At 26.9% G+C, this 25,990-nt stretch overlaps 8 protein-coding genes across 11 annotated transcripts; 4 read left to right on the top strand and 4 right to left on the bottom strand.

The window, feature by feature from the left end:
* The first annotated feature begins 246 nt into the window (after window positions 1-246).
* Window positions 247-3,663, top strand: LOC122637811 (zinc finger FYVE domain-containing protein 1-like). Of its 2 annotated transcripts, none has more exons than XM_043830199.1 (6): window positions 247-1,482; window positions 1,602-1,868; window positions 1,973-2,345; window positions 2,438-2,699; window positions 2,771-3,209; window positions 3,342-3,663. In XM_043830199.1, the coding sequence occupies exons 1-6, from the start codon at window positions 1,026-1,028 to the stop codon at window positions 3,563-3,565; spliced, it is 2,022 nt and encodes a 673-aa protein (XP_043686134.1). In that variant the 5' UTR covers window positions 247-1,025; the 3' UTR covers window positions 3,566-3,663. The 2 variants fall into 2 exon arrangements, with proteins under 2 accessions (XP_043686134.1, XP_043686135.1); XM_043830200.1 differs by having other exon boundaries at window positions 247-1,473.
* Window positions 3,664-4,228: 565 nt separating this feature from the next.
* On the bottom strand, window positions 4,229-5,089 carry LOC122637812 (succinate dehydrogenase assembly factor 2, mitochondrial-like). The gene is made up of 3 exons (XM_043830201.1): window positions 4,941-5,089; window positions 4,708-4,856; window positions 4,229-4,622 (listed from the first exon to the last, which is right to left on the bottom strand). The coding sequence occupies exons 1-3, from the start codon at window positions 4,971-4,973 to the stop codon at window positions 4,352-4,354; spliced, it is 453 nt and encodes a 150-aa protein (XP_043686136.1). The 5' UTR covers window positions 4,974-5,089; the 3' UTR covers window positions 4,229-4,351.
* Window positions 5,090-5,913: 824 nt separating this feature from the next.
* On the top strand, window positions 5,914-8,054 carry LOC122637936. Its single transcript, XM_043830474.1, has 6 exons — window positions 5,914-6,553; window positions 6,757-6,942; window positions 7,124-7,262; window positions 7,349-7,510; window positions 7,612-7,737; window positions 7,840-8,054. Exons 1-6 carry the CDS (start codon window positions 6,349-6,351, stop codon window positions 7,988-7,990), a joined length of 969 nt encoding a protein of 322 aa, XP_043686409.1. The 5' UTR covers window positions 5,914-6,348; the 3' UTR covers window positions 7,991-8,054.
* A 20-nt stretch (window positions 8,055-8,074) lies between these two features.
* On the bottom strand, window positions 8,075-10,114 carry LOC122637937 (ELMO domain-containing protein 2). The gene is made up of 2 exons (XM_043830476.1): window positions 9,889-10,114; window positions 8,075-9,808 (listed from the first exon to the last, which is right to left on the bottom strand). The coding sequence occupies exon 2, from the start codon at window positions 9,725-9,727 to the stop codon at window positions 8,786-8,788; it is 942 nt and encodes a 313-aa protein (XP_043686411.1). The 5' UTR covers window positions 9,728-9,808; window positions 9,889-10,114; the 3' UTR covers window positions 8,075-8,785.
* An 898-nt stretch (window positions 10,115-11,012) lies between these two features.
* LOC122637630 (ribosome biogenesis regulatory protein homolog) lies at window positions 11,013-12,738 on the bottom strand. The gene is made up of 5 exons (XM_043829885.1): window positions 12,483-12,738; window positions 12,050-12,308; window positions 11,581-11,882; window positions 11,335-11,514; window positions 11,013-11,251 (listed from the first exon to the last, which is right to left on the bottom strand). Exons 1-5 carry the CDS (start codon window positions 12,629-12,631, stop codon window positions 11,143-11,145), a joined length of 999 nt encoding a protein of 332 aa, XP_043685820.1. The 5' UTR covers window positions 12,632-12,738; the 3' UTR covers window positions 11,013-11,142.
* Window positions 12,739-12,775: 37 nt separating this feature from the next.
* Window positions 12,776-15,945, top strand: LOC122637628 (zinc finger protein 25-like). Its single transcript, XM_043829880.1, has 4 exons — window positions 12,776-14,297; window positions 14,444-14,910; window positions 15,008-15,195; window positions 15,294-15,945. Exons 1-4 carry the CDS (start codon window positions 13,076-13,078, stop codon window positions 15,736-15,738), a joined length of 2,322 nt encoding a protein of 773 aa, XP_043685815.1. The 5' UTR covers window positions 12,776-13,075; the 3' UTR covers window positions 15,739-15,945.
* Window positions 15,946-16,966: 1,021 nt separating this feature from the next.
* Window positions 16,967-21,326, bottom strand: LOC122627419 (leucine-rich repeat and guanylate kinase domain-containing protein). Its single transcript, XM_043808525.1, has 15 exons — window positions 21,229-21,326; window positions 20,836-20,910; window positions 20,705-20,756; window positions 20,434-20,639; window positions 20,157-20,318; window positions 19,598-19,879; window positions 19,230-19,528; window positions 18,952-19,156; window positions 18,676-18,879; window positions 18,396-18,611; window positions 18,136-18,292; window positions 17,674-18,044; window positions 17,253-17,428; window positions 17,019-17,175; window positions 16,967-16,972 (listed from the first exon to the last, which is right to left on the bottom strand). Exons 1-15 carry the CDS (start codon window positions 21,322-21,324, stop codon window positions 16,967-16,969), a joined length of 2,664 nt encoding a protein of 887 aa, XP_043664460.1. The 5' UTR covers window positions 21,325-21,326.
* Window positions 21,327-21,687: 361 nt separating this feature from the next.
* Window positions 21,688-25,903, top strand: LOC122637629. 3 transcript variants are annotated; one of them, XM_043829882.1, is made up of 5 exons: window positions 21,688-21,867; window positions 24,108-24,673; window positions 24,759-24,925; window positions 25,130-25,313; window positions 25,396-25,903. In XM_043829882.1, the coding sequence occupies exons 1-5, from the start codon at window positions 21,831-21,833 to the stop codon at window positions 25,585-25,587; spliced, it is 1,146 nt and encodes a 381-aa protein (XP_043685817.1). In that variant the 5' UTR covers window positions 21,688-21,830; the 3' UTR covers window positions 25,588-25,903. The 3 variants fall into 3 exon arrangements, with proteins under 3 accessions (XP_043685817.1, XP_043685818.1, XP_043685819.1); XM_043829883.1 differs by lacking the exon at window positions 21,688-21,867 and adding an exon at window positions 22,443-23,213; XM_043829884.1 differs by lacking the exon at window positions 21,688-21,867 and adding an exon at window positions 23,241-23,681.
* The last annotated feature ends 87 nt before the right edge of the window (window positions 25,904-25,990 follow it).

The raw sequence follows: 25,990 nt of genomic DNA on the forward strand, positions 1-25,990 counted from the left end.
CAGTGAAAAAGAAATTGTAATGTAAATACGTAAAAGGATACTTAAGTAAAATATTCGAAATTTTAATGATCAATATATTGTTAATTAATCTATGTGGATCGATTTTAAGATATAGTTAAAAGATGAAAAAAATAATGAAAATCAATTGAATTATGTAGAAATATAAGATGCTGCGTATGATCATAAATTAAAAAAGGAAGTGAATGGAAGAAGAACAGGGTCTTTTGAGTTCTTATGTGTGCCAACACGTAGGGATTTGTTGTATTTATTTAAGTGCAATGTGCAGTATCTCTCGAATGCACAAATTTGCTCTGTTCTTACAATTATAATTTTTTATTCTTCTCGATGCATTTTTATATTAAGAAAAATTAGCTGAACTAAAATGTACATATATATTTAGTAGTGAAATATGATTTGGGTAACTATTTAGCGTGAGTGTAGAAGAAAACATGATACGTGTGTTTGTACATGCATTATATTACGTCATACTGTTGCATGCTACGTGACGTAGTAAATTGTACTGTCAGACAACCGAAGTGATTGGAAGCATTACGCATCAACGAACACACAAGCATGCGGTTAGCTCTTTTCTATCTGTCATGAAGCACTTTTTTTTTTGTTAAAAATTCATGTAATATGTGCCGATATTAAAAATTTCCGTTTACGATAAACACCCGTTTTATATAAGAACGAATGATACTTTCTATGAACGGGATTATAGCATTGTATATATATGATTATACATGTATTTGAATTCGTGAAAAATATGAACAAGTATATTTATGTTAAATAACTACATTTGACGACGCCATATCACCGTCGACTAATATGCGCAGTAATTTACCTACGTTGCACTGGTCATGTAAATAGATAATATCGCGACTTTTATGGTGCATTAATTATCTCTATATTTATTTGTCATCTTTTGAATTTGGTAAAAAAAAGAGATAGGATCACCTGTTCCAATAAATTCTTATACATATATTTGATACGTCTTTGGTGCTGTTAAGTTTTAAGTTCACATTATGAGTGCAATATGGGGGAGAAGTGAAACAGAAGAAACTAATCCAGCAATTATGCAGAGTTTAGACAGTTTGTCTATTTGCAACAGAGATATGTACAATATGAATCATTCTTCAATTGCTATTAATGCAAATACTTCAATGGAAGACTTATCGACGAAGAACAAAACTAATAAGATCGAAAGCTTCTTATTGATCGATAAACAAGAAAGATTAAAAGTTTCTAATGCTGAACAATTTATTAGGAAGTTGAATTGTATCAACAAGGATCAGAAAGTTAAAGTTGTATCCATTTTTGGAAATACAGGTGATGGAAAAAGTCATACATTGAATCAGACGTTCTTTAAAGGACGAGAAGTTTTCAAAACTTCGAATGATCAGACTTCTTGTACATTTGGTATTTGGGCAGCATTTGATCCAAATCTTAACGTAATATGCCTAGATACAGAAGGTCTGTTAGGTATTATTGTTTTTGTCTTACGAATGATTTTATTTTATTTTGTATTATTCGTTAATTTAATAAATTCTGTTAAGGAAACTACGTTTATAAACACATTGTATTGCTTGTTTTCTAAACAGGTGTTACTATTTATGAAAACGAAAGAATAAGGCTTCTTCTTAAAGTTTTGGCAATATCTGACATTGTTATATATCGAACACGTTCCGAAAGATTGAATAAGGATTTGTTTATGTTTTTGTCAACTGCTTCCAAAGCATATAGTCATCATTTTCGGATAGCCTTACAAGCAATGGGACAACGAGCAGGAATGCCAAGTTCATTAAATTCGCTAGGCCCTTGTCTAATAATTCTACAGGAAACCAGACACACCAAACCTCTGAGCAACAGTACATATAATCTCTCAGAATGACAGTAATTTCAAAGAAGAATTTTTGATTAGAAATATACAACGTATTACTGGAAAAATCCTAAAAATTTTTATTTATTTCAGATGGTTCAGAAACTGCAGAGGATATGTTGAGAACTAAATTTGGTCAAATGAGACTCGAAATAGAATCATTTAGTAAATTGAAATATGTTGGACTTCAAACATTGAACTCGTCTACCGATTACGAGCCTTTATACTTGGTTATAAAAAATGAACTTGATAATACATCGGTACGATTTGCAAGACATCCACAACTTGTATACAGTACTCTGAGACACTTAAATGATAAATTTTCTGGAGAAACTGGAAATTTCTCCAATATCATATTCCCAGACCAATATTTTAGTTGCCCGGTAAAATGTCTCAGTTGTGGTTGTAGATGTAATAATAGTATGGGTCATCTTAGAGATGGAAAACCCCACAGTAATAACGCTAGGTAATATTTATTTCTTATTGTATTATTACATTTATTTACACAATATGCTTGTAATAGCTACTTTCATGAACAGAGCAATTTTATTTACACAGGTGCAGATACCAAAATCAATATGATAATTTGATATATATATGTAAAAAATGTTATAGCAATGGGAAAGAAGTTAAAGTAACAAGTCGGATACAAACTCATAATGATAAAAGTTGGTATGGCTTAGCCGTATATGCATGGTATGGTTCCATAATAGAATGTCCTCACTGTGGTGAAATTTATAGAAGTCGACAATATTGGTATGGAAATAAGGATCCGGAAGAAGTTGCTGTTTGTACTGAAATCACTCATGTCTGGATTATGGTACATTATATCGATCATAACTGCAAAAAAATGTTGAAAATATGATTATTAAGATTATAATTTGATTTCAGCCAACAGCTTCTAATGTACCACAGAATACAGCTCAGCGTGTAGTTGATGGTATGTCTTATATAACTGAAGCAGTTACTAATGTTTCTTTACAACCTACTAAGGCAATATCTGCTTGGGTAACGGATCAAATAGCACCTTCATATTGGCGTCCTAACAATGAAATTAAATGTTGCTATAAATGTAAAACACCTTTTGGTGCAACAGATACAAAACATCATTGTCGAGCTTGTGGAGAAGGTTTTTGTGCACAGTGTTCCTCTCAAACGAAATGTGTGCCCTTCAGAAACTGGTATACACCTGTACGTGTCTGTGATGCATGTTATACCAGCTCTAATAACGAAGTCACTCAATCTGTAGAAGATGTAAATGCTAGGAAAGTGACAGAGCATGTAGTGTCTACCTTAAGTGCAGTTGGAACAGTTTTAAATTATTCCAAATGTACGTAATTTATACTTTCTCTAAATTTATATATCTAGTTTACCGAAAATAGATCTATTTCTATTTCTATATGTTTATATGAAATTTATATGAAAATATTTAATTTTTCTTCAATATTTTTAATTTACACAGCTTTCATAAAAGACACTGTTAGACCGTCCTATTGGGTACCTGATTCAGAAGTTGTTGGATGTTGTATCTGTAATCAGAAATTTTCTCCTATACTTTCTTTACATCACTGCAGAGATTGCGGACGTGGCGTATGTCAAGAATGTTCGCAACATCGTAAACCAGTACCTCACAGAGGATGGGATAAACCTGTGCGTGTATGTGATTCTTGCATTAAAATTGATTAAGTATATTTGTTCTTCATAAATACAAAGTACAAAAAAAAATCAGTTTCGAAAATGTATGCAGTCAAACCAAATAAATTGGTCAGTAATTATTTTTCTTAGATGTGCTTTTATATATTTTTAAAAATGAGTTAAAATTTTACATATAATTAGTATACTCTACAAATTTTACATTCTCTTATAAATTACATTCTATGTACTACCTCTCTTGTGCTCTATATCATTATTTAGCGCAATATTTAGTGTATTTTATTAATTTTATTGAGATTTCTTTTATTTATAAAAAAGAAATTGTATTTGTAAGTATCCACAAATGTACATACAAATTCTAATAAGCAGTCAAAATATGTACAGAAAATTCTAATGCTGAGCATTACAGTCGCCAACATAGGATATAAAATATAAAATTATACTTCACCTATGAACTGAAATAGCATGAAATTGGCCACATATCAGCTTTAGCTATATTTGTATTATATCAAATCTTGGCTATATTTAAAACAGAAAGTTAAAAAAGAAATTCAAAGGATGGTTTCTGTAAAGAGTTATAGTTACATATACAATGATTATATAAATGTAATTAAAACAAATTTGTGGTTTATTGTAGAACAAAATAAATTTCGGTTGAAAAGAAATTTTATGAAATAAGAACTTTCCATACCAAAATAGTTTAAATATATTTATTTTTCACATTTATTTTTATTTTGTCAAAAAAAATTATGATAACCTAAATTAAGTACTAGAAGTTTTAAGCTTATGAATTGACTATATATCAATGACAATACATTTTTATAAATCAGGCTGCATTATCCTAGCTTGCTTATTTTCATTTTTTATATGTTTTTTCAATAAATCCATAACTTCATTGTCAAATTCAGGTGGTGTAGGTTTAGCATTTGTAGCCCAATAAAATATATCCCAGTCATTTGATGGTAAATTAATGAGACGATCATACAATTTTAATTGAGAATCATTAAAATTATTCAAATATTTTTTAGCAAAGGTACTGAGTAAAAGACCGTTTTCTAGCATACCACGTTTACGAGATTGGTAAGTCAATCTGAAAAATAAAGTTGATATTTCAATTCAAAAATTATTAATAAATTTTTTATGTTGTACCGAACTGTATAATTAAAAAATATTACCGTGCTCTTTTAAGATCAACATTTTCTCCTTCTCGCTCTATATAAGGAGGTATATTTGGTTCGTGACCTTCCAAATGAAATATATCTCCAAAATCTTTATAATCGATATAGCTGGTTGATATGCATCTCGCTACAGTCGTACGTCTAACCTTCAGCAATAATGTGATGCAATGACATATGTTATAAATGATATGAAATTATGTTTATTTATTTAAACATTTCATTATACATACTAAAGATATTACTGGTCTCGTAGTAATATTCATTGTTATATCGTACTTATAACAGTTTACAAAAAACTGCGTATAAGAATCAAAATATACGACGATGAGAGCGCCACTCAGTAGTAAACTTGGAAAGTTTTGTCATTTAAAAATACATCAGGATATAACTATACCAACTAATTTTTTTTCCGATTAATTTAATTTTTATTTAAAGTACTCTAAGTCGTTGGAACCATTTTTTTTCGTTAATATTTATGTCGTCGATCAGTAAAATAACGAGTATATAATTCGTACTTAAGGCTGTTCATCACACCTGTTTTTATAATAGTTTACGTCAACAATGAGTAAAAGCGAAATTGTCCAACGATTTTGACAAACAAAATCTCATTTTAAAAATAAAGGTTTAAACGAGAACATAGCTTTCTCAAACCTTTGAAAAAACTTTATTTTCTTTGAAAATAATCGTTCGAAACGAAGCTCTCTCTTTGTAAACGTGACAACTTCAAAATTAATATTTTTGATATTTGTAGATTTATTTAAACTATATAAAAGTATGCGGTGTCAAATAAATTAATATTTAAACAACAATTAATTTTATTAAACATTACACGGCTCGGAAGACGTGTTAAATATAACAATTTAAAAATATTCTCTCAGATTAAAATTTTGAACTGACGGTCGTTGGCTACGTGTAACGTCAACAAAAATAAATCTTTGATTAACTTTAATTGCTACTGGATTAGTCTATCTTTGTATTCCGACGAGTGAGCATCGAAAGCTCCTCAGAATATCTTTCCTGCAAATATCAACAAAAAGTTTAAGTATATTCTTATATCATACATTTTTTAAATAATTTATACAATTTTTTATTATAAGAATGATACTAATTATTTCATTTGTATTTTTTTATTTATATTTCTTCGTTTGTATATTTTTTGTTTCAGAATTATATTATTATATTGTTATTATTTTTTATTTTCAGAAAATATCGCGAAGTAACAATAGCGTTTGCTCGTTTGCGTTTCATGACTTAAAAGATAAATATTTTAGATTATTTAAATGTATAATAAGCGAAAGTATTAATTATTTAAGTGGAGTCGTTTGGAAAGTAAAAGTTTCACGTCAATCATTTATTTCACAGAAACAAACACGTACTATTTCCATTCTACCAACAGAACTAGAGGCTACAAATGTGTACACACATACACACACATATACAAGTTTAATGTATAAATTTACTATTTCAGCAGTACACATTCGATATATTGTGTATACTTTTTTATATAAATTCGGATTCAGTCTATTCTCCAATAAGTCCAACTAATCATCAGTTGAATAGAAATTCGTTTATTCGATCTTTACAGTTGGATAACACGAAGGATTGAAATGCTAGACAGAACCAGATAGAACGAAAACTATGTTATGGTTGACGTGTCACAGTTGCTGTGATAGTATTTCGCAATTATCAATATCAATTTCCATTCGATTCAAAATGTTACGATTATTATTCATTATTGCAACATGTATTCTTTGTGCGACTCAAAATACCGGTCTCGAAAAAGTTACAGATCAAGATCTTTTGAATTTAATAAAAACTGAAAAATATGTTGTCGTACTTTTTAGTAAGTTTTATTATGTGTTTGTTATAAATAAAGTTATTACAGAAAGAAATTATGAAAACGATTATGATATAAAGTATTATTCACTATACGAATTTTCACTAGAATTAATATTGATTATATATTGCTTTTAATAAATTTCTAACATAACCAATATACTTTAATCTAATGTAATAAATTTATGTATTAATTCGTCTTTTCTACAGCAAAATCAAATTGTAAAGAATGTGATGATTTTGAAAAAGAATTATTCCATGTGCGAGAAGATTTAGTTGACAGCTTATCTGCATGGGTTGTTAAGGCGATAAACAGTCAACTTTTACATCTTTTTAGTCCGGAAAAGGAACCAGTACTTGTATTTTTCAGGCATGGAAATCCTTTGTTATATACTGGTAAGAATATGAATCTAAAAAGCTATATGATAACAAAAAAAGATATAGTATAAATGTAATTTAATGTTTCAAGTTTAATTAATATGTTATAAATAGTTACAATCGATCAGGTAGTTGATTAGGAAGTTAAAACATTATGTCAAAAAAAGTATGCTAAATGTTTTTTTTATTTCTATATAAGGTGCTGTAAACGATGAAGAGATTCTAACTGTACTTACTGAAAACAAAGAACTTGCAGTAAAAACTCTTACAGATGATACTTTTGAGCATTTAACTCAAGCAAGTAGTGGAGCTACAACTGGTGATTGGTTTATTATGTTGTATGTCATACAATTAATTTTTTTTCAGCAGTTTTATTTTAATAAATTAATAATAAATTAATGTCATTTCGAATTTTATATTTTAGTTATGCTACTGATGATGTAAATTCATTAAGAATAGGTGCAAGATGGGAAACGGTTGGTGCAAAACTTAAACATAGTGTTAATGTTGCACGTATTGATAAATATACTTCTGGTGCTGCTACAGCCAGAAGATTTAATGTTTATAATGTTCCTGAATTTATTTTGTAAGTCTATAAAAGTAGCCTTAATCAACTTATCAAATGTAATAAATTATTTATTGTTATTAATGATTTTTCTTTATATATTTATAATTTTCTATTTTCAGCTTTAGACATGGTAAAATGTATCGTTATCAAATCCCAAAATATGATGTTAATTCATTAGTTTCCTTTGCAAGGGATTGGTATAAAAATGCTCATGCTGAAAAGGTTCCAGTTCCACAGACCCCATTGTAAGTTCATTAATTAAAACAGATTTTCTAATAAATTTCATATAACTTTATTCAAATTAGTGTCATGTGAGCATGTAATTTAGTAGTGTATATTTTTTCCAGCGATGATCTCACACAAAAGATAGCAGATTTTCTTCGTGAAAATCCATGGGTTATGAAAATAGGCAGTATTACTATTGGTATATTAGTTATCATTTCTGTAGCTTCCAAGCTTAGACATAAGACAGATGTACCACAGAAGAAGGAACAATAAACACTCTTATTTTTTTTATTAATATATATATGTTATGGGTAATATATGGAAAAAAATAATTTATGATATAAAAAATGACTAGATAGTTTATTACATAATAGAAATAATGAAAGTGTTGAGATAGTAACCTCTTTTAAAATAAAATATAATAGATTGTATATATACTACATATAAAAAAGTGTCTACATAGTATAAATGATAATTATGGTATACGTGTATGGTAATAATAGGAGAAAGAATATACAATAATATTTAAATGATATCCTAAAATTACCCACAATATATAATGCATATTAAACATTTTTAATAAACATGATTTTTTAAGTTTTTCTATAGCCATAATCTGTTATGCTTAATGCTTGCCTCACTATCATGAAGACAGAACATGTTTGATCTATTATTATGTTTTTTTCTACATTTTCTCAATAAATATTCCTATACACATATTTTCTTGTGTATATTAATTAATTATAGTCAAAAATATTAATATCAGTATTTTAAATTACCAATTAATTTAAAAGTGTTAAAATTAGTTTAAAAATTAGTTAAATTCTTAAAAATTTTCAATTACAGATTGTATTGAAGTATTTGTACATTATATTTTGCAAAATCATTCTCTTCCTTAAAATGAGTTATAGTAACAACCATGAACAGGTCAATGTAATCTTAACTATCAAATGTTTGAATGTATTGTTTTGTATATAACGATAAGGAATGGTCCGTGCACACTACCATTGATAATATAATTATCTTTAAGATATCTATGAACATGAAGCATAGTTTTTGAGATTTGTACTAAATATTATCAACTGATACATTTATCCTAAATGTGGTTGATGAATTGGATAATGCCATTCTAATGCTGTTTTCAAATTTTTCTTGTATAGAGGAAAATTCCATCATATTACTCGGTTTAGATTCGATCCAAAATCCATCAAACTCATAAAAAAGATAACAATAAAACTGATGAAAAGCACGGATAGTTGGCAGAGTCTTTGATGAATTATAGATATGTGTCTTAGCAGTACCATCTTTCAATAATTTTAATGCCATACTGGTAAGGTTTATACCTACAATAGCAAATGCATAACCATAATGTGGATGGGTAGAATGAGATAAAACATGAGTTGCTGCACTAGGATATTCTTGAGCAAAATAAACAAGATTTTCTAATCCCAATATTCCCATTCCACGAAAATCTGTTTTTGGATCATCTCCCTGAAAGCCAATATTCTGCCATTGTTTTGTTACTCTAGCATCCAAAGGATCATAAGGCATAAGTAAATTCCATAATTTCAATAACAATAGTTCGTGTTCTGGATTATCAGCATCATAGGGTGTTTTCCTAAGTTCTTCACATTCAACACATAGTTGACGGTAACCCCAAATTAATTCTATGCACTTGCCAAATGATTTGGCAAAATCAGGATGGGCTGTGGGATTTACATTCTTAGCCACCAATACTGTTCTAATTGCCTCTTCTAGGATTTTACGTTCACTTTTAATGGTTATACCACGATGATTTGCAATATCATTTAAATAAATTATCAAAGTCTTGATATTAGCATTTTTTGATTGCTGTAGAGATTCCTCGATTGCAAGTGTTCTAGGAGCTCCAGAAGGTTGTCCATAACAAATTCTTTGAAGTTCACACATTTGTGTCGTTTGTCTTAAAAACCATTTTATAAACGGTCTAAAATACCAATATATCAGTGACAATATATGCTGAAGAAACATGTTTTACATCGTTTGTCAACACCATTCAAGGATAAGGTATGTATGTTAGTATTGATTCTTTTCGAAATGTTTCTTTACATTCTATAAAGAATTTTTATTTTTTGTGAGTCTTTCATTTAACATTCACTTATCAACAATAATTGATTGAAGTAATACATAACCTTTAAATTGAATAACTAAGTACAAGCTACTCTTCGTTCATAGTATCCATCGTTTTTGCTACCCCCACTTCTATCAACTTGACGTACGCAGTGAACATAAGGAATGTGTTATACGTACTTATATATTTTAAACTACAGAAGCTTATCGACTTTACAAATCAGTAAACAACTTTGCAGCGACCGCGTCTCTTGCATTATCGAATTATAATATCAACAAAACGGAAAAACAAATGATTTTTTCTAAATCATTGTTCTGTTCAGAATAAATTTCTTTGAAACAAACAACATAATATTGAGCAATTTCAAAGCGATTTTAGAATTTTTAATAATTTAATTTAATATTTAATATATCATTTTTATTTTAATATTAATATTATATTGTTTAATTTACCGTTTATTATTAGAGATATTTTATACACAAATTTTTAGGACTATAGTTAAAATGTTAATATTAATAGAAATATTAAATTAGATAATATTATATATAAACATTATGGAATCATGTAAAAGAGTCAAACTATATATGTCAAACTAAGTATGTCTTATAACATAATCAAAAGATTAGTACAAAAATGTGATAACAAGGAAAATAAAGGACAACCCTCATCTGTTACAACTATCTATGACTATTTTAAATTCTGTTCAATTTTCAAGTCACATACCACAAGCATTGATAATCGTAATTAGATAAACTCACAATCAACATAATCGATTAATTAATAAAAAATAACATTTCACAGAAAAGAATAATTTTTTTATATATCTCGTAGAATTATATTAAAAAAAAAAAAAAAAAAAAAAAAAAAAAAAAAAAAAAAAAAAAGTGTCATTGATTTGAAATCACTTGCTCATTATCACATATCCTACTCAATTTCTCTTTCCTTCTTAATAAAAGTGATCCTTTTTTCCAATAAGGAAAATGGGTACAACAAAATCATTCTAAGCAAAATTGAACAGCAATTGACTATTCCAGACTATTAAATTTTCATTTCTTCCAGGGCAAACTCCTCAGCTATACATAATATATAAATATCATGGACAAATGTTCAACTCTAACAAACTACTAAAATCATAAGTAATAGTTTAATTTCATGTGTGGATTTGAATAAAAGAGATACATAGTATATGTGTACATTTTCTATATATTCATATATAAATGCGTAATATTATCTAAGTAACGTGAATAATGTAACAAAATTTATTACCATATTTTGTTTAATTTAAAAATGTTATATATATGTTGCTTTATTTTTTTTATCTGCGTTTTCTACCACCTACTTTCATATGCATATCTCTTTTGCCTTTGCCAGCTTTTGGTTTCTTTGAACCTTTGCTTTTTTTACTTGTTACTTTCTTTCTTTTCCTACAAAATAAATATATGTTTATTCATTAAATTTTAGGATACTCTAATATATTGTAAAAACATTTTTTTTTTTTATATCTTACATTGTAGATACTGGAGATGAATCTACATTTAAAATGGTACTTTTATGACTAAGAATTTTATTTACTAAATCCTTATTTTTTTCTTTTTCATCTTTTAGATTCAATGGAATTTCTTTAGCCTTTTTCTTCAAACTTGGCAATTTTGTTAAAATTCCCTTAGCATCTTTTTCTTTTGGCAATCTATAAGTATAAAAATATATTTAAATAATATGTTCAAATAATATTTTTTCTCTAATAAAAATTTACCTCTCTTGAAATTTCCCTAGAGATGCCGTTGATTGATGTGCTACTGTTACAGCTGTAGAAAGTTGGCTTGGTTTGGGAAAGTGTTCTACAGTAGGAATACCTACTCGTGGTAATTTCACTTTTTTTGACTTAGCTATATTACGTAATCGTTGTAATTCATTTTTAGATTGTCTTTCACGTTTACTTGCACTCATAGCAGTAAATGGATCTTCTTTTGGATTATTATCATTTCCGACTTCCACAAGCCATTCTTTTTGTTCTGCTGCTTTAGTCCGTTGATAACCATACCTTGGCATCCATTTCTACAATAGTAATTATTAATGTTGTAATATTTAATTAAAACATAATCAACAATATATATATATAAAAGAAAACAAATTTATCTAATAAATGAAAGAAAGTAGTTTCAATGTTATTCTTATGATAAGTTTCTTTTAATCTCAAATATCAGAGGATAAGAAAGACATACTTGTAGTTCTTCATCCCATTTCAATTTTGTCCTATTTTTCTTATTAGTTCTTATTCCCTTTTCTTTGGCAAATTGTTGCCATTTTGTTAAAGGTTTAGGTTTTGGGATACAACGAGTTCGTGGAAGTACATATTGAGGCTTTGGCAATTGAGCAACTATTGCCTCTTCCACACGTTCGGTAGGAAGACTCCATACAGCATTAATTAGAAGTTGTACATTGTCTCTTGTTAACTGCTGTAGATAAGTACTTGAATTCGATCTATAACATTTGTGTACAAACATAATATAGGTTAATGTAAATATTCTAGATCTTACACTCCTGTATTTAAAAGTTAAATATTTTATAAAAGATATATTTATAAATGCTAAAAAATTAGAACATATATATAAAAATTAAATTAGTATTATACATTTATTTTATGAGCCTAATTACCTTAATCTTTTTACATCTAAAGTATTAGAATCAGACACGAGGAGCGAACCTAGATCAATTTCAGGCTCAACATCTTTATGAAATGTCGTATATTTTTTAGAGTCTGATTTCACCTCTTCATTTTGTAATATCGTATTAACAACGTCCATGATAATAAATAAATTTTCTTTTTTATTCAAGTATTGGTTGTTACAACTTTCAATGCACGAACATGAATGATATCCTTACCAACTTGCTAAAGTTTACTATTCCATACTCATTGAATCTACATTACCGACTAGTATAAAAAATAAGTGGATACTATTGAATCCTATATATTTTTTATTTTCTATTAATAAATATATGGGCAATGTTTTTTTTATAAACATAACACATTGCTCCGATTCTTTTTATTAATAAAATACTCTTCGTGTTTATATTCTAACACTTTAATTATGTAATTGAAATTTCATGATTTGCGTTGTTCAATCGAACTGGATGAAGGTTATGTACGCGACGCATTTCATAAGTAATGTAGTCTTAATGCAATTCTTAAATTTTGAAATATTTGTTAAATTCTTTGAAAATGCATTTTTCAATAGTAGACAAAAATAATGTACATGTTTAGTGTACATTATTACATATTTATACATATTCCTACATACACAAAAACGACATCTTATTTGTCAAGAAAAAAAGCAATAAAAACTGATTTCGTGCAAAGTGAGATGATAACGATGGGAATGCCAGATTCATATTGTGTAATTTGTAATACAAATGTTGATGTGTCTTCCTGTGTAAATATTTTTTATACATCTCTTCCTCATAACGGTGAATTACTAGCAAGCTTTGCATTACGTGAACTCAGACCAACAACCTCTAATTTACATAGCTCTTATATCTGTCCTCGCTGTTATAAATTATTTCAAATGTTAGAACAAGCACAATGGACTGTTACAAATATTCGTTGTGAGATTTTAAAAGTTTATCAGTCTGGTGAGAAGAAAAAATTTGTTAGACGCATGTTAACAAATAATACTGATTATCTTTTACATAATACTCAAATTTTGGAAGGTATTCAAACAACTAAACGAGATATAGATCAGACAATAAATGGATTGAAAAATATTGCAGATATAACTTCTACTTCATTTATGCAAGATGTTTCACTTGAACAAATTTCACAGACATTTAATGCAAATATGACTACAAATAATATTAAAAATATTGAACTGATAGATACAAAAGATATTTTTAAAGAAGAAATAGATATTGATAGCAAAAATTTGGATAATATACACTCAAATATTAGAAGCAATAATAATTGTAATATGGAATATAAAAATAGTAACAATGTAAATAAAAATATAAAGACTGAAATACATAATAAAACTATAGATTTAAATGTAAAAATCTTAGAAAATGATTTTCATAAATCTATTTTAACTAATAATAGTATAGAAGAACGAAATATCACAGAACAAGAAACATCTTATAATCAATGTAAATTCTGTACTGAATCATTCAAGACATATGATGAATTAAATGTACATTTATTGAAACATAATGATATACAATTATATCAGTGTTCTAAATGTAAGGAAGTATTTACTAGTATTTCACTTGCAAATACACATGCATCAAAAGTACATGTTGAAGATCAAGATTGTGTTAACATCTTGCCAGTCTCATATAAAAATGAAATAGGACACTTCCTTAATGATGTCTCCTTTTTTCCACAAAATAATGTAGAGACATTAAAGTCAAATACTTTTGAACATACAGAGATCAATAAAAATATATCAGAAATAAAGGATAATTCAGCATGTATTACAGGTAAGTTAAAATTAATAATTTGTCATATATATTAATAATTATTATATTAATATATCATAATGTAATTGTAATATATTATTAAACTGTCAAAAGGAAATGTATTTAATTTAATTTTTTATTATAAATATAAAAATTTTATTTTTTAGAAAATAAATTTGCTGAAAGTAATGAAATTAATTCCATGGATGAGAAAAGCAAAATCAATTTAAATTCTGCCTCTTGGAAGTCAGGAAGAATATCAAAATATAGCTTAAAGCCATTAAAATATACATGTCCTACTTGTAATAAAAAGTGGAGAACATCTGCAGAATTAAAGACACATATTAAATCTCATTCAAATATAAGACCATATATGTGTGAAAAATGTGGTCAAGCATACAAACACAAACATGCTTTAGAAATACATATTGGTATGCACAATGGAATAAATCCATTTCAATGTAGCTTTTGTAAAAAATGTTTTACCCAAAAAGGCGCATTAATGAGACATTTACCAATGCATACTGGGGAAACACCATATCAGTGTGAATTATGCGGTAAAAGATTTGTACATCATACATCATACAACATGCATGCTTTATCTCATACTGGAAAAAAATCTTATCAATGTCATGTAAGTCATCATCGATATTAATCATGTATGTGTATATAGCTTACAATGTGAAGCTTAAAGAAATTATGCAAAGTGAAATTTAATGTATTCTTTTAAGGTATGTGATTTATCACTACTTTCTACATCACATTTAAAAAGACACATGCGAGTACATACAGGCGAAAAACCATATAGCTGTATGTTATGTGGAAAACGTTTCGCAGAGCGATACAATTTACTAGCTCACCAAAAAATACATAATACATCAGAAACAACGGCAAAAGATATTGTAAAATTACAAAACATGTCAGTTTAACATTTTTAAGTATCCTTTAAATCTTTTAATTTTGTATTTATTTATAAATAAATATTAAATATTGTTTCTCACTACTATTTATGTATAGGTGCAATCAATGTAACTCATTATATCAGAAAGGACATACATGTAATGAGCATACAAAAGTACAATGCAATTCAGATAACAATATTACAACTACAGAAAATGTAAGTAATTATAATTGTAATTTACAATCGCTTGAACAATCAAAACTTTATAAATTACAAAATAAAAATCAACAGAATTTAAAGAATATTAGTTCTGATAATAATAAAACTTGGGTAGAAATAAATCAATCAAAGTTAAATTGTACTAGTAATGAAACAGAATTCGTATTATTGCAAGATTCTTTATCACAAGGTGATGCAACTCCTGTAACTATTACATTTAATGACCATAAAATGTCTGTGGGAAATAAAAATTATAATACAAGTTTAAAAATCATAATAGAATCTTCCAATGTTTCCATTCCAATTAATAATCAAGTTATAATAGATGACACACATACATAATTCATGACTATATTTATGTCATTAATATTGAAAATTGAATTTTACGTTTTTATAGATACTAAAATTTTTTAAATTGAAAATAGAACTATCGTACAAAGATGTAATATGAGACACATATAAATTGTTATATATTCTGGAAATATGTATAATTTTATAAAAAGAAGAGTTTTATAATTTTATAAAATTCTGTAATGATAAAAACATACAAATATATAACCTTGTAGAGTATATTTTACATATTTTATCTTCTTGCATTTTTACTATACTTTAAAGAAAAATGAAGATAATATATTTAAATATATGAAATATTTAATAAAAAAAAATAATCAAGATAAACAACTTATTGTCCAAAAACATATATATATTTAAATTATGTATTTTTCATTTGTACAATTGTATATTATTAAAAAAAAAAACGTATATCTTTTATTTTATAAGAATATGTTTTATTGTGTGAAATCATATTATCAGTATTAAATGTCTTAATATATGTTTAAAAATTATATATATTCTGGTTTTTGTGATGTATAAGTACAAAACATATAATTTTACAATGTAAGGTTTCTTATTTAATTTTAATTGATTCTTTAGTTCTTAATAGTAATTTAATATTTAATAAAAATGGTATTAATACAAAATATAGTTATACCAATCATTATGTATAATTATACAAATAAATTAACAAAATTGAATTTTAATATTCTTTTTAATTGCAAGTAAAATACATATTAGTGTCCTTTTTATCATACTGTTTTGCTATCTATTTCGAATATCTTTTTTCTTCTTATATTGTCAACAGATAAAGATCTGCAAAATCAATCATAAATAATAAAAATTTTAAAAGTTAAAGAGATTAATTTAAAATTAATATTAATTATAATTTTAATTATTTTTGTTTCTTAATTATTTTAATATTATTTTAAAATACTATTTTAAAATACTAGTAAAAATTTAATAGAACATTTGATTAGGAAGCATGTATCATACTCTTTCATTTTATCAATAATGCATTGAATATGATCAGGAATAGCCACTTGTAGAAGATACTTAATTTCTGGCATTTGTTCCAGATTTTGAAATAATTTCTTTGGACATGCTTTTTGAATAAAATTTTTCAAGACATTAAATGCTTCATTATAATTATCTGTTAATAACTGAAATATATAATAAACGAATTAATATAATAATATCAGTGTCCTTTGCAGAATGTTAGACGAAATTAAATATTTCAATACTGGTACATGTTGTATAGGATGGATATATATATATATATATATTACCACAAGAGAAAAAAAACCAGGATTTTTTTCATGGTGTTCTAAATATATCTTCCTTGTTTGTAAAACAAGTTCAATAAACATACGTTTTAAGTTTTCTGATTTTTGAATGTTATTATCTTCACATTGCTGCATACATAAACAAAAATTATTACTTGTAAATTAGAATATTGTTTAGTCCAATGTGAACAAAAAATACATAATATAAAAAAAATTTTTTTTCCATACTATTATAACTAATTAATTATTTTTAAAGAATGTAGAATTACTGAAATTATTAATGTATCTTCACTAGAAATAGTATCATTGGAATCATCATCAGTAAAAATCTTGTCATATTTTTTGTAATGGCAGAACAAAGTTCTTCGTTTTTTATTGTCTATAATTATATTTGATTCCTCATCTAACAAGATCTATAAATTTCCATACTAAGTATAATGTGTATATGAATGTAAGTGTGTCTATTACTTTTAAGTCATTGAATTGTCGGTACATGTCACTTTGTTCTTGAATTTTTATGAATTTTGGTAATATAATTTTACTTTCATATATTATATCGGTTGTTGTTGCTCCATAACCTTGAGGTCTAACAAACATACTATATCCAGGTAATTCTAAACTATTTATTATCTGTATAATATGTATGTATGTATATTTATAGTAAAGGCATATTCGAAGTAATATATAATTGTGTTAATAATATATAATTAGTAAATAATATATAATTTTTTTTTTTTACCTCGTCTATAATAGTTACGACAAAATTCAATATACTATTTCTGGAGTCTTCCTTTACAAATGTATTTTTGCCTATGTTAACAGCAAGCAAATCCCTTATACTATCTTGAATCCAAGTATAAATATCAAATTTATTCTCTATCTGACTTTGGTGTTGAGTAATATCATTTATAATTACCAAAATAGGTTTAACATTTAAATAACGATTGTATATTTGCATAGTTGTATGCAAGTCTGCTGGAGTTATACCAATTTTTTGTTCTGTTATCAAAGAAGCAATTTCATTCATATCTATGTAAAAATTATAATAAAAATATTTAACAAGATAATGAAAAATGAAAAAACAAAAGTAATTACATATAAAATATATTTTATAACTAACGAAATCCATAGCTATTTCCTAGCAGATCTTGGATTCCTAAAAAGTTACCAGAACAAGCTATTTCATTAAAATCTTCTCGTTTTACGAAAATAAATGACTTATCTTCATTTTCACCAGTTTTTGATTGTTTAGTAGTATACCATTTGCAATATTTTATCTTATGAAAATATAAAGATGCATGTGAAAAAATCAGTCACTTTGTTCTAATATCAAGCTAATTTACATATATATGATTTATGAAATTAAATAATGAATATTACCTTATTAGGAATTACACGTGATATATGTAAAGATAATTTTCTCTTTTTTACTCCAGATGGACCGGTCAATATTAATAGTGGTGGCCTGATTTTATCATATGCAATTACATGTGAATCTATTTTAGGAGTACTCAAATACTCTAATAAAGTCAGTTTGGTGATATTACGTGAAGTCATCAAACTTAATGATGGAGCAAATATAGTCGCTGCAGATATCTATACAAAATCAAAAATGGTTAGTTATATCTAATGCCAGGATACTTTTCTATCTTTTTTGTACCTTTTCTGTAATAGATGCTTCGACACCATCAATGAACATAATACTTGGAATAGAAAATAAAATTACATTTCTGTAATTGGGCCACTTTGTACATGCATTACCTCTAAGGTCTATTTCAAATATCGATCCTTTTAACTTTGATATTTCTAAAAGATCTATAATTTTATTAAATTTCAAATCTACGAAACGTAAACTGCATGCATCCTGCACATACAATACTCAAGTAATTATTTATACATGCAATAGAATCTGATTAAGAGAGAAAACAATTTTTACTTTTAAGAAATTTAAGCTAGATAATTTATTATATCCTAATATAATAGTCCTTAAATTGATTAAACTTTTCATATTATTACCCAATTTTTTATATCTATATGATGTTATACAATTTCCTTCTAAATTTAACTCTTTAATGTTCAAATTATCCAAATTTTCAATATATTTTATTAAATTATAAGACATATTCAAGTATTGCAAATATCTAAAAAAAATGACACAATAATAATTATATTACATATTTAATAATAAAGACATTCTTTATATTATATACTAACTTTAAATTGTGTAGTCCAAAAATAACTTCAATTTCATTGTAGGACAAATCTAATCTAACAATACTCCAAAAACTACTTAGATCACACATTTCAGTTATATGATTATTAGATAAATTTACATAAGTTAAGTACCAAGGTGGTGTAAAGTTTAATACATCTATGAGTTTATTATGTGATGCATTTAAATACATCAAATAAGGAATCCCACTTAATGGCATTAAATTTGTAAGATTGTTATATGCCAAATCAATGTATTGCAGATACCGATGATAATATAAAACAGTGATATCTGTAAGTGACTAAAAAAATATTAGCTGAATTAATATATTATAATGTATTCGTGTAATTTAGTTTAACGTTATTATTACCATCTTTCTCATAACGCATTTTGCTAAAATATAAAGTCCACATTCTGGTGATTTTGTTAAGAATGAAGATCCAAGTCCTATTAATCTATCAGAGAAAATACCATCCTTTTCTAAGTTATCAAATGAAACATCATCCATATATCTCATTTTGATAACAGGTGATTCCTCATCTTCCCATAATTGTATGTCTAAAGAATATCCACCCCAATTACTTCTAGCAATGCTTTTCTTTTTTGTGAGTAATTTGAAATCTTCTTTTTGTGAATAATTTGAATTATCCATTATTAATTATATTTTTCATTTATTGATAAAGATATAGCTTCTATTTTTTATTTAAATCACATATGTTTATAAAATATAACAGTTATTTATCATTACTAGTTTAAAAACATAAAGATTTTTTTTTTAATCAATAATGTAAATCAAATGAACATCACATTATATACAGCTTCAAGTATGTTAAGAAATTTATGAAACATAAAACTATATATATAAATATAAAATCATATATTATCTATCTTTTTATATTATCTATTTCTTATAATAACTCTTATACTTAATTAGTTGCCAATTTTTCCAGAACTGCTTTTGTTAAACGATATTGATGCCATCCCGTTTCTTCTGTTAAATTAATAGCGCCAATACTTTTATAAAACTCTTGTGCTGGGTTCCATCTGAGCACTGCAAAATCTAACCTGCAGCAATCGTTATCTTTTGCTTTCTACAATAAAGAAATTTTATTAAATTTTCATTAAAATTATGCGTACATCTTCTTTATAATAAAATAATATAAATATTCGAATATACTTCAAATAAATTTATTTAATTACACATACTTTTGCAACAGTCTTTAAAAGTTTAATGCCAATATGTTTTCTTCGAAAATTAGGTGTAATGTAAAGATCTTCCAAGTACATAGCTCTTCCACCCCATGTTGAGTAAGTATAATATGCTAATGCATAACCTATTATTTGTTGATCAACTGTTGCTACATAGCAAATAAATAAAGGATGCTTTGTATCAAACCCATCTCGTTCTAAAGCTGAAAATATATAGTATATAATATATATATTTAAAAAGAATATATTGTATAATTATTAATTTTACTTTTATAATCGATCTTTGGTTCATTAGGCATCTTCTCATAATCAGCTAGTTCCTATAACATATAAAAATAATTATGTTATCATAATGCATTTAAAAAGTAATATAAAATATAAATTTTATATTTTATTTACTTGTATTAAAGTTCTTATAGCAAAACAATCTTCACGTTTAGCTTCACGTATTTCTACTTTATCCATATCTAATTCCTAAAATAGATTCTTCATGTTTATTATAATTAAAAAATAAGATAGTATAAAATAATGCTTTACCAATAATACATTGTTTTTTATGACAAAATAAAAATAGAATTAAAAAAAAAAATTTCTAATTTAAAGAAAGGAATTAGATTCTCCAATAAAACAAATTTAAAGAAAAAGACTGTTAATTATTACTTTTTTAAATATTTTCTTAAATATTAAAAAATTAGCGTTCTAAATATTTTTAAACATATCCAAGCATGTATATATATCTCTTATCATGTCATGTGACCATATCGATAAGTACATTATTATACTTGTAAATACTGTTGTTCCTACATTTGAAAATCGCGTACCTAAAGCGACATCAGGACGTGCTATTGGTAAAATCTCTCTAGTCTTAGTATTTTTATAGTTATCCATACGCTATTAATCTTACTCATTGTGTGATATTTGGACTAGAATATTAGGTCTGTCATGCCTTCTAGTTAATATGCCAATGAGTCTAGGTATTATTTTTGACCGATTTTGACGAAGAATTGTAAAGAATCATTGTAAAGATAAAGACTTAGAAGTAGTCTATTTTATATCATTACTATCATTACTATACCACTACTATTATATTTTCAAAAATTCATTTCTCTTATCAATCGCGAACCAATCATCAAATAACATCGAGCAATGGAAACGCCATGATGCAGACATTGATTGTAGATTCGCTCTAATTGGTTATGCGCTTGCGCCCTCTGGTAGTAAGAACAATTTCACATTAAAGTCGACATTCCATTGTCAATGGTAGTAGTCCTGTGAATGCTTTGTGCTAGTGTGGTGTTAGAGAAAACGTTGCGTTGGTTAGGTTCGTTTAAAACTGTGGCTCGCGAGATAATCGTGAAAGAAAATATAATAAGAGAACAAAGAACACATCGAAAATGTCAGAAATTGACGCAAAAGTTAATATGTCGCTCGGTAAGTGGCTAGAGTCCCGAAAATCTACAGATTTTGCTGATATTCCTGGGTGAGCGTATGGCTGCATTCTTTCCTTTGCACTACACAAAATGGCGGTGAAATTGCCCGGACGTAACTACGTAATGTTTCTTTCCATTTCTTTTCAATCGAATGCAAAATCGAAAAAATACGACCTACGAGAACGAGACAATTTCTGAGCGAACACGAAGCAGATTGATTCTTTTCGCATTAAAAATATGACTTAATTATTTAATCCAATACTGGGAAACATTGCGCAACAGAAAGGTGTGTGAGAGAGAGAGAGAGTGAAATCAGATCATTTCTGATCTACTGGGCAACTCACCGAGAATGCACGAATGACTCAGCCTCTATAAAAAGCAATTTTCTGTCGTGTTTGCGTAATAAAAATTCTATTTTCGTGGATATTCCATATCTACTATTATTTTGAATTATCACTTCTACCAGGAGCATAGTTTATGTATTGATATACGAGATAACAAATATGGTCATTTTTTGTGAAGGTCATACACGAGGTGTATTTAAAAAAAATAAAAAATAAAAAAAAAACCATTATTAGTGATTATTAGCCATCATTGCAATGATTTCTCAAAGACAAAGCATCTTCTCATCAACGAAATATCGATATATCGAACTAACGCAAAATTGGAAAACCATGCAACAAGATAATTTTATCTATGCAATATAAATCCAATTTTGTTCAATGCTACACATACTAGAAGTGGCGCACAATTCACCAATGAAGTATCATATTAACTTCTTTGTAATCTTTTGTGACCAGAAGAAAGAAGAAATAATGAATTCTATATTTTTTTCGAGTATCCAAATAATATGAAATTTCACAATATAACCAACAGGGTCTCTATCTAAAGGATGATATATTTTGAAAAAAAAAAAAAAAAAAAAAAATAATAATAAATAAATAAATAAATAAAGGTTTTGTCAACTTTACTTGCAACTAAATAATAATAATTAAAAAAAAAATATCCATAGTGGTTTGTACTACATAGTTATAATAACTGATGGATGTCAAGCATTTTGTCATATTATCATTTTGTAATATTCTTCCATATAAAGACTGTCTGTGTTCTTTAATATCACATAACATGGACAATTAAAGTATCAATCTACATACAATTTTATACAAAGTTTCTGATAAGAGTGAATCTCGGTGCACAGATAATTTATCAAAAAAAGTGTCGAATGTTGTCTGAAATAGAGAGTAGAAAAGTGGAAACAACCTACAATATACAAACAATGAATTTAAATCATGCATTGCAACATGTTTAAATAGCCTTCACATTAAGCCGATACATCTCTGGAAAAAAGTAAGAATGAAATACTATGCAACTGAATTGTAAACTCCTTGGTGTTTACTGCAATATATAAGCAAATCAAAAGATACAAAAAGAATCGATGACTGGAATATTCTTCGTGGGAAACAGACAATCATGTGTCTTTAAATTGCCAAAGTTATATACGCAGAAACAAAGTTATATTACGCAGTGAATAAATTGAAGATAAACCAATATGAACCATTTACGAAGAAATATTTTGTGAAATATACGAAGAATAAATTGAAGAGTTAAATATTGGAAACAATATTATAGATCAAAATCATATTATGAATTATAATATATCCCATACATATAAATCTTGAAAAAAAGATGATAATAAAAATATATAAAGAAAGAAAGAAGAGATGATATGGATCGCTAGGACTTTCCATCATATATTGGACATGGATTATAAATACTGATCATTGTAGCTGTGTTATTTTAAAAGAGATGAAAATTGTACTACTAGTTTCTTTATTTTAACTGTAGATATACAAAGCAATATATCTTGAGCAAATTTATAATATTAAATATTTTTCTCTTTTCCATTTTTAACTTATCTATTTATAGTGATTGAAATCTATGAATAGATTCACTACAAAAAATTACAGATATATTGGATATATGATTTTACAAAAACTAAATATTTGAAAACTTGTAGCCGTAATTAGAAGCTTGTAGTCACAATTAGAAATAAATGCAAAGGAAGAAGAGAACACTCTTAGAAAAATAAAATAAAATAAATATTGTTTGTTATCTTGCATCATACTTTAGGAATTTCTAATTGGAAATTTTGACTAGTTGAAATTAAAAATAATAAAACAATTAAATCCTGCAGCTAGAATTGTATGCTCACTAAAACTTGTGAATTTTCTTCCTTTTAAGATGAGATCATTAAGATGGAGAAAAAGGAAAAAAAGAAAAAGGCTAATACAACAAATGGAAAAGCTGGTCCTAAACGCAATCGAGGGAATACACGAGGACGAAATGGACTTAGAGGCAGAGGTGCAAGAACTAAGCGTAATATTGGCACATTGAAGAAAGAACAAAAATGGCAACGTGGCCAAAATGCTAATCTACGTGGTAGTTTTACCAAAAAACGTTATAACAAGAATGGTGGAGTTGCTTCACAAAATATATTAGCTTCGAATCAAAAAGCTAATATAAGAGGAAATTTAAATGTACGCCGTGGTCGTGGAAATCGCTATGGTTTAACTCGTAGTCGAAGTAGAACGAATTTGACTTTCACAAAAGCTGGATTTTTTACTGCTAATAAAACTACACTGAAAAGAACAAACAGCGTGAATAGTGTGCGAGATCCAACTTCTGTTCACAATCGACTAGGATACCAAAGTCCAGCACAAATCGCTTATCGAAATCATGTTAAAAGAGCTAAGCAACTTCTCCTTCAGAGACAAAATCAACGGCTTAACTTCCAGAATCAATTTAGAGTATGTTACTGTATTTAATATTTTATTCAATTATTTCATGCAGTTGTGTAATTTTAAATGTTACTCTAAAAAAATATCTTATTAGATGTTACAAGCAGGAAAGTCTTCGATTTCACTACAGCAAAGACCATTGGAACGGCGTCAACAAATTTTAACATCTCAACGAAGATTTACTACTGGTGGATTACGTTCAGATCAAATTGCACGTGCTCAAAGAAGAGCTCAATATGAACAGAAACTTATGAGGATCAAGTAAGATTATTATTTTTTATTTATTAAACTGAATTAATAAATATAATATCGTGCGCGTTACTATATCTCTCATTAATATTTCTTTGTTTATTTATATATTCATATAAAAAAATAATCTTATTATTTTAAAGATATATAAATAAATCTTTTTAATTCCATCTTTTTAATTAATAAAACGTATATGTTATGTTATATGTATTTCAGCTCTGCACGAATCACACCCTCAAATGTCAATTTCATGTGCACACTAGGTAATGATTATACACCAAATACACATGAACATTCCATAAGCCTTGCACAGAACAGAAATGAAAGAAGTATGAGTGGTCTTCACCAACTGTTAAGAGGGCGTTCACCAATTACACAAACTATACAAAACTTAAACATGGTATAAATGAATAATTTATTCTTGATAATCCAAAATTAATGCAATTTTCAAATTGTTTTAATTATTTACTAATTTCTTTCAGATTGGTCGATCTCCTGTATTTGGTCGACAGCGTTCTCGGTCAAGATCACGCTCCCGTTCACGCACACGTAACGTTCCTATGTCTGATTCAGGAACTGATTTAGATGATCGTACTTTTAGTAAAATTATGTATAGTATATCTGCAAGTCTTGGCGTCACAGGACGAACCCTTAATGATAGATTTAGTTTTTAAATGCAATAAAACAAATTCATCTTACATTCAGAATTAAAGACTGGCAAATTCAGTGCACATGAGTTATAAGATTTTCAATTTTAATTATAGATGGGGAGATGTGCTGTTTTTTGCAATTTAGAAGTATAAACATCATCTAATATTAAATAAATGTCTATAATATCGATTCAGAGTTGATCGAAATAACTCTGTTATATTTAGTCTTATTTTGTCTCCAGTAATATAATGTCTTTTATTATGCTTTTTTATAAAAAAAGACAGCATTTGTTATAAAAGAATTGTTACTGTAATATATTTAAGCATAATTTCCCCTCTATTATTATTTGATTATACGTTTCGTGCGTGTATATATATATATGTATTTACGTATGTATGATATGTATGTACACATCACACACGAATA

This window comes from Vespula pensylvanica, chromosome 2 (genome assembly GCF_014466175.1).
Source record: "Vespula pensylvanica isolate Volc-1 chromosome 2, ASM1446617v1, whole genome shotgun sequence".
NCBI lineage: Eukaryota > Metazoa > Arthropoda > Insecta > Hymenoptera > Vespidae > Vespula > Vespula pensylvanica.

What these genes read in the sequence shown, in the direction of transcription:
- LOC122637629 (XM_043829882.1), top strand. Translation starts at nt 21,831, where the DNA reads ATGTCAGAAATTGACGCAAAAGTTAATATGTCGCTCG. An exon ending in AAAAGTTAATATGTCGCTCG is followed by an intron (nt 21,868 to 24,107) that starts GTAAGTGGCTAG and finishes CTTCCTTTTAAG; the next exon opens with ATGAGATCATTAAGATGGAG. An exon ending in CAGAAACTTATGAGGATCAA is followed by an intron (nt 24,926 to 25,129) that starts GTAAGATTATTA and finishes TATGTATTTCAG; the next exon opens with CTCTGCACGAATCACACCCT.
- LOC122637812 (XM_043830201.1), bottom strand. Translation starts at nt 4,973, where the DNA reads ATGAATATTACTACGAGACCAGTAATATCTTTA. An exon ending in CGAGACCAGTAATATCTTTA is followed by an intron (nt 4,857 to 4,940) that starts GTATGTATAATG and finishes TTATTGCTGAAG; the next exon opens with GTTAGACGTACGACTGTAGC. An exon ending in GTTGATCTTAAAAGAGCACG is followed by an intron (nt 4,623 to 4,707) that starts GTAATATTTTTT and finishes TTTATTTTTCAG; the next exon opens with ATTGACTTACCAATCTCGTA.
- LOC122637937 (XM_043830476.1), bottom strand. Translation starts at nt 9,727, where the DNA reads ATGTTTCTTCAGCATATATTGTCACTGATATATTGGTATTTTAGACCG.
- LOC122637811 (XM_043830199.1), top strand. Translation starts at nt 1,026, where the DNA reads ATGAGTGCAATATGGGGGAGAAGTGAAACAGAAGAAACTAATCCAGCA. An exon ending in AGATACAGAAGGTCTGTTAG is followed by an intron (nt 1,483 to 1,601) that starts GTATTATTGTTT and finishes TTTTCTAAACAG; the next exon opens with GTGTTACTATTTATGAAAAC. An exon ending in AGTTTTAAATTATTCCAAAT is followed by an intron (nt 3,210 to 3,341) that starts GTACGTAATTTA and finishes TAATTTACACAG; the next exon opens with CTTTCATAAAAGACACTGTT.
- LOC122637936 (XM_043830474.1), top strand. Translation starts at nt 6,349, where the DNA reads ATGTTATGGTTGACGTGTCACAGTTGCTGTGATAGTATTTCGCAATTA. An exon ending in ATATGTTGTCGTACTTTTTA is followed by an intron (nt 6,554 to 6,756) that starts GTAAGTTTTATT and finishes TCTTTTCTACAG; the next exon opens with CAAAATCAAATTGTAAAGAA. An exon ending in AATGTTCCTGAATTTATTTT is followed by an intron (nt 7,511 to 7,611) that starts GTAAGTCTATAA and finishes TTCTATTTTCAG; the next exon opens with CTTTAGACATGGTAAAATGT.
- LOC122637630 (XM_043829885.1), bottom strand. Translation starts at nt 12,631, where the DNA reads ATGGACGTTGTTAATACGATATTACAAAATGAAGAGGTGAAATCAGAC. An exon ending in CTAGGGAAATTTCAAGAGAG is followed by an intron (nt 11,515 to 11,580) that starts GTAAATTTTTAT and finishes TTATACTTATAG; the next exon opens with ATTGCCAAAAGAAAAAGATG. An exon ending in TCATCTCCAGTATCTACAAT is followed by an intron (nt 11,252 to 11,334) that starts GTAAGATATAAA and finishes TTTATTTTGTAG; the next exon opens with GAAAAGAAAGAAAGTAACAA.
- LOC122627419 (XM_043808525.1), bottom strand. Translation starts at nt 21,324, where the DNA reads ATGGATAACTATAAAAATACTAAGACTAGAGAGATTTTACCAATAGCA. An exon ending in TTTTAAAGACTGTTGCAAAA is followed by an intron (nt 20,319 to 20,433) that starts GTATGTGTAATT and finishes TCTTTATTGTAG; the next exon opens with AAAGCAAAAGATAACGATTG. An exon ending in AAGCATCTATTACAGAAAAG is followed by an intron (nt 18,612 to 18,675) that starts GTACAAAAAAGA and finishes GATTTTGTATAG; the next exon opens with ATATCTGCAGCGACTATATT.
- LOC122637628 (XM_043829880.1), top strand. Translation starts at nt 13,076, where the DNA reads ATGTACATGTTTAGTGTACATTATTACATATTTATACATATTCCTACA. An exon ending in AAAAATCTTATCAATGTCAT is followed by an intron (nt 14,911 to 15,007) that starts GTAAGTCATCAT and finishes TATTCTTTTAAG; the next exon opens with GTATGTGATTTATCACTACT. An exon ending in ATTGTAAAATTACAAAACAT is followed by an intron (nt 15,196 to 15,293) that starts GTCAGTTTAACA and finishes ATTTATGTATAG; the next exon opens with GTGCAATCAATGTAACTCAT.